At 45.8% G+C, this 12,888-nt stretch overlaps 1 protein-coding gene across 15 annotated transcripts in view; it reads right to left on the bottom strand.

Annotated features, from left to right (window-relative positions):
* Positions 1-83: 83 nt before the first annotated feature.
* LOC120448548 (mucin-17) overlaps positions 84-12,888 on the bottom strand; it is a 28,115-nt gene continuing 15,310 nt past the window's right edge. For 5 of the 15 annotated variants that reach the window (XM_039630606.1, XM_039630625.1, XM_039630634.2 and 2 more), the window contains 11 exons: positions 11,977-12,144; positions 11,793-11,913; positions 11,226-11,726; positions 7,876-11,012; positions 5,526-7,824; positions 3,317-3,530; positions 3,132-3,246; positions 1,065-1,556; positions 861-1,001; positions 653-792; positions 84-592 (listed from right to left, as the gene is read on the bottom strand). In XM_039630606.1, the coding sequence (XP_039486540.1) occupies positions 472-592; positions 653-792; positions 861-1,001; positions 1,065-1,556; positions 3,132-3,246; positions 3,317-3,530; positions 5,526-7,824; positions 7,876-11,012; positions 11,226-11,726; positions 11,793-11,913; positions 11,977-12,144 (7,449 nt within the window). In that variant the 3' untranslated portion in view covers positions 84-471. Of the gene's footprint in view, positions 593-652; positions 793-860; positions 1,002-1,064; positions 1,557-1,920; positions 3,247-3,316; positions 3,531-4,316; positions 4,683-5,525; positions 7,825-7,875; positions 11,013-11,225; positions 11,727-11,792; positions 11,914-11,976; positions 12,145-12,548; positions 12,700-12,888 lie in introns of those variants that run through there. The other 10 variants (XM_039630677.1, XM_039630689.2, XM_039630706.2 and 7 more) reach the window with 7 other exon arrangements.

The following is a 12,888-nucleotide window of genomic DNA, read 5'->3' as shown; positions in this document are numbered from 1 at the left end:
CCCCACTTCACTTCTAGCACTGGAATTCCAAGACCTAGGGTCCGATTGTGATGTGAATTTTTATCGTAACCCCGCTAGTTTTCATTTTCTATATGTTTTATTGAGTACAATTATGTAACATTTTAACTTGTTCGGGTAAAGGGAAACATTCAGCTGAATTTGGGAATAGTTTCTCTTACACCTAAAAAGTACATAATACATATCTTAGAGCTAAATAAATAGTATCCACGGATAAAATAATCATGTAATAGTAAATACGAACTAGAATTAACAATGGCGCATGCTAACGGCCAATGTATGTTAAGTACTTTGTTTCCGTGATGTTTCGACTGGGAAATGGAGGCCATGGCACATGGTATTTGGCGAGGATTTGGTTTGGATAATAGGCCGGGTGCTTTGCCATTGTCGTGCATTTTCCCCAACGGGAAGATCAACCAATGGTCGCACACCATCAAAACTGCAGTCGCATATTCACTTGAACTTTAAATTCTCAAAGAAAGCAATATTGCTCCGGAGGAAGCCGTGACGAACAGGCACAGGACTCGCCGGAGAGGCTACAGGTGGATTGGTCTCGGAATGGATGGAAGGATCCCTGAAATGAGGTGCAATGTTGATTAGTAATAACTCGACTAAGGTTCTGTAAGGATCTAACGTTTCGAGTGATGATAAGTCGGAGGCGATCGTAGACTCATCGGCTACTTCCGCCATGGAGACGGCGTGCTCCAGTTTGTGCCGCTTGGCCAGTGACGTGTTTGGCTTATCTGGTGTCTCTGGCGGGGCTGCTATTCTAACCTATAAAAGTGATCATTTTACTTAATAAAATTACCATTGATGGGAGAGATTTAGTTAAATTGCCCTACCTTGGCCCGCCATCTTCGTTGGGGTTGTGTGTGCTTGCTGGTCAGGAGGAACGCCTGCGCCAGAGCCTTAACAGATGGCATGGAATGAGCCACCTCATCTTCGATGACGGGCTTTTCAGCCGAGGGAGTCGTTGTTTCAGGCTAACGATAGGACAGTGCATTACCATACATAACCAAATAAACCATTCACCAAGCTACTCTTACCACATCATCCTCGTCGACGGATAGCACCTGACTGGGATCGATGAGGCGACGTTTGGGCTGCAAGAATCTAAAAGCAGGAGGAGTAGATCCCCGCGTGGGTGTACTAGCAGGTGATCCTATTGTGGGCACCGAATCGGCTGGACCGAACTGAAGAACCACAGGACGCTCTCGCTTATTGGACCCTGTTGAGTCATTAGATGAAGATGCCGAAGGTAAAGCACTCTGGGCGGACTCCATGGATGAAGTGGTTGAGTCGCTTGGCTGCTGACCCGCTGGAGCTGCTCTGATAACTGTTGTTTCCTGCTTGTTAAAGTCGTATATGCGAACCGTATTGGATTCATCGCTTGTGTTTGTGGTCGTAGTCTGCAGGGAGTACAGCGAGGGATTCGATTGCGAGTCCAGGGACTCGTCCAGGACTTGGACTGGCGTGGCTTTGTACACCGATTCCTGCGGCGGGTCCTGCTCAGTGGCGGGTTTGTTTGCCTTTTGAGCCTTTTGGTAAAACATTATCGGTTTGGTAGTTGATAGTTGGTTTTTTTTAGGTTCGTGTGGTTTTGTTTGTTGGTTATTGTACGTGTTAAGGATTCGATGGAAATAAGAAGTGTGGGCGTTTTAGTATTGAATATTAGTGTAGGCGTGGATTGGATCTAGAGTTTAGCAGATGTGGTGGACTTTTGTGGGTGAGAACGCTAAGGCAGCATGCAGGCAAGATTGTCATTTACAGGTAGTTAGAATCACTTGACTTCGAAACAAATGCTGTTAGCTAAATTTAAATTACTATTACGGCTAGTTTTGGCTTGGTTTTGTACTCACCAATTCGCAAGGATTATTGGGATACGGATACTAAAAACATTTGTTTCAGTGGTTCAGTATATGCCTTGTTTGTTGGTTGGTTTATTGTTTGGCTTTATTCGGAATTACTGCATTATAGATTTCTAGATATCGCTAGGCATAGTATGTGTGTGGTGTTTCGTAAGAAAGAGCTTTAGCGGTGTGCATACAGATACGGTACAGGATTTATCATATTATTTCATAAAATTAACAGCAAGTATAATGATTAAAAACAAACGTTGCATACACTAGGGCATTAGCATTACGTAAGTGGTATTAACTAAAGGTACGATCAGAACAGTAGCTCGACCCTCTAATTCTCATTCGTGGTTTGTGCAACAGGTAGCGGTGCCGTGGAAAGGTCATCCACTGGATGCCCATCCAGTGCGGGAGATTCTGTGCCAGCCCTTGTTCCCGGTTCTCAATATAATGGTGTTTTTTGTAATTTGTATTCCCTCCGATGCCCATCTTATTTCATCTATCATATGCTATACTGACTAGTGTTTAACGTCTGTTTGACTAAGCTATGCATAATTTGGCAAATATCCATTGGGGTTAAGACCCAAACGATCCCCAGAGTTCCTAGAATAGCAGACTATTGTTGCTGTACTTGGTGTCCGCACCGCTGAAGCCGTTCAGGCAGCTGTCCACCCCCGAGTCGCCCTGGTCCTCCGTCTCCGGCCGCAGGGCCGGCTTCCCGCCAATCGAATCGCTCTCGAAGAGCGGATTCACGACAAAGTCCTTCGAGGTGGCGGACACCGCTCGGAAGCTATTCCGCTTGAGGTCCTTGTGCAGCAGCTGCTTTTCAAATTGAGTAAGGACGCCGGCGGCGGGCCCACCTGCCGTTGGACGTCTCTTGGACACGGACGAGCCGAAGGACATCCCGCTACCATTACTGTGCAGGCTCATCGAGGACTGTGTGTGTCGCTTGGGCAGGGAACTGTAGCTGCTGCGCCAGGAGAGCTGGGATCTCAGGTCAAAGTCTTCGTCGTCACCCAACCCCAGACTCGATTCGCGGTAATGGGACGCCGAGGTCGAAGGTCGTGCGAGGGGCACCGATCTTTCGTAGCCCATCGAATGGGAGGGGGAGTGGAGGGGGCGACTATTAATGAACTTTAGTGAACTACTGCGGCGCACTGGCGTGGATAGGGTCCAATGAGAGAGGTCGGCAGCGGTGCTCTGAGCGCTACTTGAAATGCGGCCATGCGGTGGATGTTGTTCTGGTTCTTGATTTACCTCGTTGATCACGATGTCCTCCACCTCCTCAAGTGCGCTGGACGTAGCGGCCTTTACACCACCCGTGCTGTCCGTGGCTGTGGGAGCATTGTTGATGTAGTAGTCGCGGCTATAGCTGCAGATAAGAAATTTACCAAAGTTACTTGGGCTTAGCAAACTTGTAGATGTCTATCTCCCAAACTTACCGTTTGTAATCCGTTTTTGGCGCTGGAGGATCGGGATTTTCCGTCAGCGCGGATGCCAGTGCCTTTTGCTCAGCACTCGGACTGATGTTGGGCACATCCATGTAGCGCTCCTGGGTGCCACTGATGCGCTGCTTCAGGGCCTCCGGGGAGTACGGATTATTTGGCATCTCAACGGCGTTGTACCACTTCTTCACCTCGCGCTCCGCAATGGAACCTGGGAATGGTTACGATCAACATCGTTTAGAAAGTTATGGGCTTGCTCCTAAATAGTGCATTTCACCGAACTTGAACGAGCATGGAAAATTTGCGGTGAACGGAAAGTAATTAACAAACTAGGTCTAAGCTATTCTCTCTTAAAAGTTTTTGTACACTAATCAATTTTGAGCTTCCCAATTACAAATGAAAAACTTGAATTTTTTCCAGTAAAAGTCTTTTTGTTTGATTTCTATTAAAATTCGTAATTAACTTCTTTATTACAACATTCAAAAGGGATAAATAATTAATGTTACTAAAAACTATTATGATTACAAGGAAATGTGAATTTGAATGGCTAAGTGTTTGAAATCAAACAAAAACTTGTAAATAAAACTAGTAATATTGACTTTTGAAAACCTATATGTATATATTATCATAGCAGGAGGTTTTCATACCCGTTACTCGTTTAGTAATAGGGTATTCTAGATTCGTTGAAAAGTATTTAACAGGCAGAATGAAGCGTTTCCAAACATTTATACATGTGTATTCTCTTGTTTCATTTAATATAGAGATAAATAGAGACTGTAGAGAGTTCATTAGACGGCTATTAATAACTTTCAGTTCCTTACGTTCCATGGGTAAATAGGATCGGCCGCCGATGGGTCACAACACACAAGGAACACAAGGGACACAAGGGACACAAGGGACACAAGAGTGTGGTAAACATAAACACGTATTTAAGCAATGGAAGTGGGAGGACAGCAAACACCGAGAGATGACAGTTATGGCCACAACCGAGTGTTACCTGGCACGAAGCGCCGCAAGAGTACAACATCGTCATCGGCAACCTCGTCTGGCTGGGCACCCGTGGATCCGCCATTTGAGAGCTCGTTAGCATAAGTACCCGACCATCGAAGGGAACCATTTGTTAGTTTTCCATTGGTGCGTCTACTTCTCGATGTCGGGTTGTTAGTTTGGGTTAGAGGAAGAATCAGGTGGGGGTGCACATTGTTGTTAGAGCTTGTGTTAGTATTAGGGGATCGCTGATCGTCTAGGACTAAGAGCCTCTGGCTAACAAACTCCTGTTCAGAGTCACCATCTGCATTGAATGTCTCGCAGGCGGTGGAGGGTTCACTCTCATCGCTTTCAATGGACTCTGAACTTAATTGATCTGAGAAGAGAATTTTGTTGATAAAGTTATATGTGATTTCGCTCAAACTAAACGCAATGGTGGAGTCAGCTTCTACTTCTTGTTCATCAACCATATCACAGGACGTTTGGCTGGCCATATCTAGTCTTAAGATTACATTTCTACGTACAGTGGCATCTCCTTCTAAATGCCTTAAATGATCTTCAAGCCTATCTGAAGCGTCTGTATCAGAACAAGCGGCATGCGCGATATCAGTTTTACTTTGGAAGTCCAGCGACCTATCTCTGTTTTTTGTGCTAACAATGCACGGAGATCTCAATGTATCTATACTATCCACATTATCACATTTAATTTTGGAATTAAAACTTAACATATCAGTATCTACGCTAAGATCATCTACCATAGAAGTTTCAGTCTTTTCGGTCTCAAATGCAAAGCAATTGTCTACAAAGCGAATAGGGTCAACTTCAGAGACTGGAGTTGCCGCCCTGCCTGTTGGAGGCTGAATGTCCGGGGAGGAATGTAAGCTATTTTCATTCAGTTCCTCAAGAAGGCTAGAATGGGGGGAATCATACGGAACTTCGTCAATGCTGTCATCCAGGGAATCAAAGGAGCTAAGGTACTTGTGCATGACCAAGGAGCGTTGGCGCCTTCGTTCGATTGTGGCCTGCAGTCGCTTGTCTTTTATGTAAAACTTGCAAATGGTCCCGAAGAGGTTGACTGGCTTGGATCTTTTGGGCGAGTCTGCATCGCTCGGTGGTGTGTTTGGGATGTTCGTCTGTCTGCGCAGATACTTGTGGGTGGCTTTCCCTAAAGCAAACCCATCGCCATTGGTGGAGTCTAACGATGTATTTCTGTGTATACCTTCTGTGGCAGGATCCAATGCGATTTCCTGTAATTCTTGGTCTATACAGGCTAGTTGGACATCACTTGATAAGTTCGAAATCGCAGTTGTAATGGTCTTGGATTCTTCATCAACCGGAGTTTCAACAATTGGCTTCACCTCGACTACTTCATCCTTTTGTGGCTCAGAAACTGGTTCCTCTTCATCGTTTAATATTCCATCATCCCTCTTTGAATTATCTTCATCATGTGGCGGTTCTTCATTAGCGTTACTCTGCTTTTGCCCCACGTGGCCCAAACTCACTGGGGTTGCCCTCTCATCCTTGGTTTCCTCTTTCAGATGTTCCTTATTAGAAACAAATTCCATTGGCATTACTGGTGCAGCAGGAACTGAATCTAGAGGTACCGATGCCACAACTTGTAGATCTGGAGTACTTATTGCACCCATAGGCGATGGGCTTTCCGTTTCTGGTTTCGTATTAGGTTCCACAGGAGCTATGGTGATTGCATCTGCATGTTGTAGAACGATTTCCACAGGAGAGGGTTCAAACTCATGGACATATTCATCAGGAACCATTGGAATGCCCGATAGGGTTTCCATATCGACAGGAGCTTCTTGTAAAAGACCTTGTGCAGGATCTGGTAAATCATCAGTGCATGATACTGATTCTGGAATAAGCTCCTCACAAGCTCGCAGCTCCAAATCCTTTGGTTCTTTTGGAATTGTCACCGCGGCTGGTGCCGACAAAGGTACTGAGTCTAGTTGAGGAACAAAGTTACCGGAATCCACACTGGTATATTCCGGTACGGAAATAGGTTCTTCGCCCAATACTGGCTCCAAAATGACGGACTCAGCAGCTGGCAAGGGTTCCCCATTGGTGCTCTCCACATTCAAAACCATTTTCTCATTTTCAAGCGACTTCTCCTCCGCTGAAGTTCCCACGGCAACTGGTTTCACCTCTACTACGTCCACAGTTTCAGTTTCTGGAATAGGTTTCGATTTAGAAACGGATTCTTCTTGGGGAACAACATTTTCTTGTAGTGTACTCAGATTGGTTGATTCCTCTTGGTAAACCGTGTTTACGGACACTAAGGGCTCCAGAACTGCTGATGGTTTTCCATCGATGGTCGTTAATTCTTCCATTGTTAACTCCTCCTTTAACTCTAAAGTTTCTATTTCCAGTTGATTGGTTTCCGGGATTACATTCACTGGCTCAAATTCTGCAGGATTGTTTGGGTCCACACCGATTTCATTATCTGCGCCTGATGATTCAGTATCTGCCACAAAATCTGTGTTTCCTGAGAGATTTGTGGTTCGCTCTACAGGATCATTTAGTTCCACAGCGACAGAATCAGTCACAGAAGTTTCCGCAGACGCCGGATGATTCTCTATAACAGGTACAACATCTGACACATTCTGTGCACTTTCTGGTGGGTCTCCTATCGAATCTTCGCTTTGCTCGACAGGAACAGATGGATTCACTGCGACTGAATCAGTCACTGAAACTTGAGTAAGGGTTGCCTGAACGACTAAAATATCTTCGACTTGTTTCGTCTCTTTTGCTGGTTCTTGTGGATCCCCAGAGCTAGCTTCGATTTGAGAAACGGGTTCAACATGAGCAGATAGTTCCTTTGGATCAACTTGGATAAGGTCCTCAGAAACAATCTCGGTATCTAGGTTAGTTTCCAAAGATTCAGTTGAATCCAATGCGACAGTTTGTGTTATTTCCTTCGGCGTTGTATTTTCTATAGTTGGCGTTTGAGCTTCTGCAACTGGTTTAACAACGGTATCGAATGGTTCAGAAGCTGTTACTTCAACTGGCGTGGCTTGAGTAGAAGTTAATGGTTCCACAGCTCGAGAATCCGGCTCAGACTCAACATCTGCAGGTGTAATTGGTTCCATTGCAACTGATTCGGATTTGTTCTCTGGAATCTGTTGCGGGGTTGGTGCCACTTCATTTTCGAAAAGGACTTCTGCAGAAGCTGGGGTATCAATTACTACAGGCTGACTGTCCACAACGATAGACTCTTGATTTTTTGCAGGTACTGGTTGTTCTATTGCGATTAATTCTGATTCCAAAGGAACTGTTGTCATTGCTTGTATTTCTGGGCTAGGTTCCACAAGCAATGGGGGGTTCAGGACAATTATGTCTGGAACAACTTCTGTAGTCGATAACGTATCCACTTTTTCTTCGGCTTCCGTATTATCTTCTTGCAAATCCACTGGATCAGTATTTTTTTGTGAATCTCTCTCTGAAGATTCTGTATCTGGTGGATTTTCACCTAAAGTTAATTTCGGTTCTTGAATAGGATCCACCAGCTCTGGTACATTTACTCTGACTCCTACACATTCGAGGTCGACTTCAACATGTTCTGTAACATCCATTGAGATGGGCTCCATAAGTATTTCATCTTCTTTAGATTGTGGTTCAGCGACCTCTACATTTCCTTTAGATCCCGTGTCGCCATTTACCTCTGATTTAACCTCTATTGATGTGGGCGGTTCAAGGGCTTCAACAGTATCTTGTGGAATAGTGGCTTCTGGGAGAGTGGTGTCAGCAGTGACCGATAGCATCTCTACAGCTTCGTTTGCTTCTCTTTCTTCTGCTGCAGGGGGTGCAGTTTCATAATGTATTTTGGGAGGTTCTGTGGTTGCTTCATCGGTAGCCGTAGAAGTTACTTCAACCGACGTTGTTATTTGGACAGCTTCATTTTGTGTGCTCAAACCCATTTCCACTGACTCGGGGGTTTCTTTATCCGCATGCTCAGAATAGGTTTCCGAAGGTTGGGGGCGTTCTTCAATAGGTGTAATCTGTAGATCTGCTGTTGAATCGACCATGGTTTGCACTTCTTCTGCTGCTGGGATAGGGTTATCGGATTCCACTACGTATTCAGCTTGGGGGAAATCTTCTGTTGTGGTAGAAACAATCTCCACAGGTGCAGGGGATACTATTTCCTTAATTTCCGTTTGAGCCGCATTTACCACGTGCACTGGTTGTTCCAGTGATTGTGATTGGATATCCAACAAAGTGGCAGATGGAATAACTGCCTCAGAAGGTTCAGATTGAGTCTGCGATACTACAGATACTAGGGGGGCGCCTATATCAACCGCCTCCGCCGGTTCAGATAATTCTAATGGTAATGGCACGGATAGTGGTTCTATCACGTGTGAATCCGACTTATGCAGATCGGATTCGAGTCCTTCTTTCACAGCTAAGAAAGCATCTTCGCCAGGCTCTGAGTGTTCCACATCGACAGCTTCAGTGGTGGCCATCAAATCTGAGGTGTTGCATGGTGTTTCTTGAACGATTTCGATAGGCTGTATAGCATCCATTGGAACTGTCTGTTGTGGTTCTGACATGGTTTGCTGCTCAATATGATTTTCCGGACTAATTTGGTTTTCCACATCGATGGAATCCGCTTCAGCTGATCTTCCGATAGGTGCAAGTTTTTCTATGATAATAGATTCTGGTTCTGGTATCGTTTCTATAGGATCAAGGCTTTCTATTGCCATGGTTTGCGTTTCTGGGTCTGTTCCCACAAGCGATGGGGGTTCCAAAGCAACTACGTCCGTAACATCTTCTACAACCGGTAAGGGATCCACTGCAACAGGCTGTGATGCTTGGGGATTAATTGCACAAGATTCAGACTCTGGAATCAATTGCGACGTTGTGACTAAATCATTTTGAAGCTCAATTGTCGGGTTATTTTTGAGTTTCGGATTCACAGGAAGAGTTGAAGATTCAGGAACTGATTCACGGCTCTCAGGTGAATTAACTGGGACATTGTGTACTTGCGGATCGATATTGACGGGCTCTGATGGTTCAACTGGGGCAGGTTCTGTAAGTCCTGAAGACACTGAAGTCACCACGTTAACATCGGAAGGATATGGTAGACTTATCGTTTCAATTGTCGATATGCCTTCTTCTGAAATGGATTGCGGTTCTGAAACATTGACATCTAATGCAACTGGTTGATTTTCTGAAATTTCTTTCACAAAAGCTGAAGGGTTAGCAGTTTCATCAGTTTGCGGCTGCTTTCCTGCGATAGAGTCTGTTCCTATTATGACATCAACAGCTTCAGAGCCATTCGCATCGCCAGATGTTGCCTCTCTAAGAATCCCTTCAGAGACAGCATTTTCCACAGGCGGTGGTAGCTCCGATTGCTCAGATTGTAGTGAATCCACTGTAGCACCTCCTAAAGGAGTTGATTTCACGGGTTCTGACACTTCTAAGGGTGGTGATGAATCGATTGCAATATTTTGAGGCTCAGAGTCTATTTGCATTAATGAAGGATGAGTCTCTGAACCAATTTTCAATGGCTCTGGTGAGTTCACAGAAGTAGATTGAGTCAGGTCATCAGCTTCCACAGGCAATTGGGGGTCCACTATTTTAGGTTCTGAAACGGTTTCCATTGGGACAGATGTCTTAAGGGATTCAACTTCAATAGTTCCTAGGTTATCCAATTGTGTACCACTGTCTACTGGGACAGGTATGGGACTAGGCTCAGGTTGTGCCGCTGCTATGGGCTCTGACGTCATATCTGGAATTTGTTCTGACACGTTTTCTGTTGAATCCCCTATGACGAAACCGGTTTCAAGGCTGTGATTGAGCTTCATAGGTGATGGTAGGTCCTCAGATCGATGTTCTTGAGTTGTCACAGTTTCAGGATCGCTTTCCAATGGATCTGGCGGCTCCAAGATCAGCGAATCCAAATGTATTACTTCTGGTAGATCCAAGGAGTGAAGCTCAGAATAAGCAATTACGACGGTATTTGGGATGATTTCAAAGGGCACTGGGATTTCTGGACCAGTTTCCACATGGACAACTTCAGATTCTGTTGTTGGAGCTGTTATTATTGCTTCCACGTAAGATTGCTCTTCTGAGACAATATCCAAAGTAGATGTTATTTCTGGGACAATTTGCACGGACTTCAGAGCAGTAACATCATCGGTTTTCATCTCTGGACGAATTTCTACAGGCGCTAGTTCGGGGACAACTTCTGCAGGATACAGAGAATCAGTATCTTCGACCAGTTCCATTGGCGGCGGCGGTTCAATCTCAGATATAAGCTTTGATTGTGGAGGAGGTGGTAGCACATCCAATTGAACAAGGCACTCCTGCTCTTCTGGGGATATTTGGTCGGTAATCTCTTCGAGCGGTGGCTGTTGGACCAATTCAAAGTGCTGCTCTGGGCCAGCTTCTGAAGGCTCTGTGTTCTCCTCTTCAATTATGTCCAGTGAGTGGGCGTGCACCAGGTCCACTGTGCGAGCGTTGATCTCGGCGAGGGCCAAGTCACTCAGTTCTTTGAGGGTGTGCATCTCACTGGGTGTCATGCCACCAGGCTGTTCAGATGCTGGAACAGCTAGCATAGGTCCCAGCGCCATGGCCGCCAAGATCTCAATCACCGATGGCACAGTTTCGTGCATCTGTCCTTCATCGATGTACTCGACTGTGCTAAAGCCAGTACAGCCATCGAGGCTGGCCAGCTCCTCGGATTCGCCTTGGGCTGCAACACAAACGACTGCTAAATTCCGGTACTTAAAGATCACGCACAAGTGGACTGAGTTACTAGAGGAGGGGTTCCGGGCTGTCTACACCTAAGAACGATCTAGCTATCAACGATCTAGCGAGCTTATAATCTAGGTAAAGGGTTAGTTAACTTATAGCAATAATAATGAGCTTTTACAGTTGGAGGTGCGTAAGATGAGATTGAAGTTACCTGCAATGGGAGTGTGGTCTGGCTCCTCGTTCAACAAGTCGTCCTGGAATATCATTGGTGGAGGAGGTGGCGCCGGAGATGGCGCCTTAATATCGGAAGGCACTGCCATCGGGGACACCACGAACTCATTGGTTGTCTCTGTGAATGCGGGCTCATTCTCTTCCAGCAATGTGTGTGAGGTGAGACTGGTGCGATCGACGAGCTCGTCTAGGACCAGCTTAGTGTTTTGGCCACCAATCAGGTGCTGGCTCAGGAGACGATCGTTGAGATCGTTGCATCGCAGGAGATCCAGAGAGCTCTCCTCGATGTCCGAACCGATCTCCGAGAGATCGCTCACCTCATCGGTGGTCTTGTCCCCAATCTGGGCACGTACATTCTCCCTTGGTGCCGGCACTAGCATGCCAACGCTGCTCTGAGTCGCCGAGCTACGTTTCTTCTTGAACAGCCAGTTGTCCTCCCAGTTTCCATCACCGATCATGCCCGAGGTGATGGATCCAATATCTAGATGGGAAATAAAGGTAATAAAGGTGCCCTTGTATACCCAGGAAAATGTATTTGATCACTTACCATCCTCGGATTCGGTCACGGATGCTGAAAAGTCTGGCAGTGGCACCATGTGTGCGGCTATATAATCACTAAGGACAGATTCCCTTTCCAAGTCCGCTTGCAGGGATTGGGATTTGCCATTCTGTAATCAAATGTGAAGTGGGTTTAGGCAGTGGGTTTAAACTACAAGCAATTAGTCACTTACATCCAGTCCGATTTCATGATCGGTGAGGCTGCAATCACTTCGTGGTTCAATGGAGCTTCCGGACGTGGTGCTCAGCGCTTCGGCATTGAAATTCTCGTCAATGTGGCGACCACTCAAGTCCGGAGTACTCTCCGCCACCAGCCTTGTATTCCCTTCCTTATCCGCAATCTGGCCAGAAACCGTAAAGGAAAAATTGCAAAATTTTAGCCTTGGCATTGTGAAAAAGCAATAGTCGTGTTGTTGAACCCCAGAGTTCCCGATTTGTTGTGGGTCAACTGCTTGTAAGAAAAAAAGCCCTTAAGCTGATTACACCCGGCAATATTTAGCTACTACGACACTTGACGACCAAAGCCTCGTTTCGTCATCGATTACCAGCCCAAATTGATTGAGTGCCGTTGCGAAGTCAATTACTGGCCAAGTTGCAGAAGAAGAATTTGATAAGGCAATTGGGCAGTTTAATGCTGACTGGATTAGTGACGCTGTGATAAGATCGGAATACCACTGCTGATATGGCTCGCTCAATCATTTCACCAGCTGCCCACGTTTATACTTCAGCAATCTCATATATTTACTTGATCGTCTGGATGATCAGCCATGATCCTGAGTCGGCTAATGAAACTTATGCGACTTTCCAACAAATTGAATAATCCAATTATCTTTGGAATTGATTCCGCTGTTCTTCCGCAATGTACACCAGGTAGTTGGCTAAAACGTCTGCACGGGCAAGACAATGGACTGCAACTAATTAGCCTGGTCCGTTTCGGCGATGTGCCAACTGGAATATCGAAGCCTCCCAAGTGCAGGTCGAATGAAAGCGAAAACTGGGCGGAATTGGCCAGTTAAAATGGCGGATATGGTCGGCTATGGTCACGGGGGAGGTGTTGGAGGGGTTGGTCAATAGGGTAGTTCCAC

This window comes from Drosophila santomea, chromosome 2L (assembly GCF_016746245.2).
Source record: "Drosophila santomea strain STO CAGO 1482 chromosome 2L, Prin_Dsan_1.1, whole genome shotgun sequence".
In the NCBI taxonomy this organism is placed as follows: Eukaryota; Metazoa; Arthropoda; class Insecta; order Diptera; family Drosophilidae; genus Drosophila; species Drosophila santomea.
The sequence above is the reverse complement of the archived record's forward strand: the minus strand, read 5'-3'. Positions and strand labels throughout refer to the sequence as shown.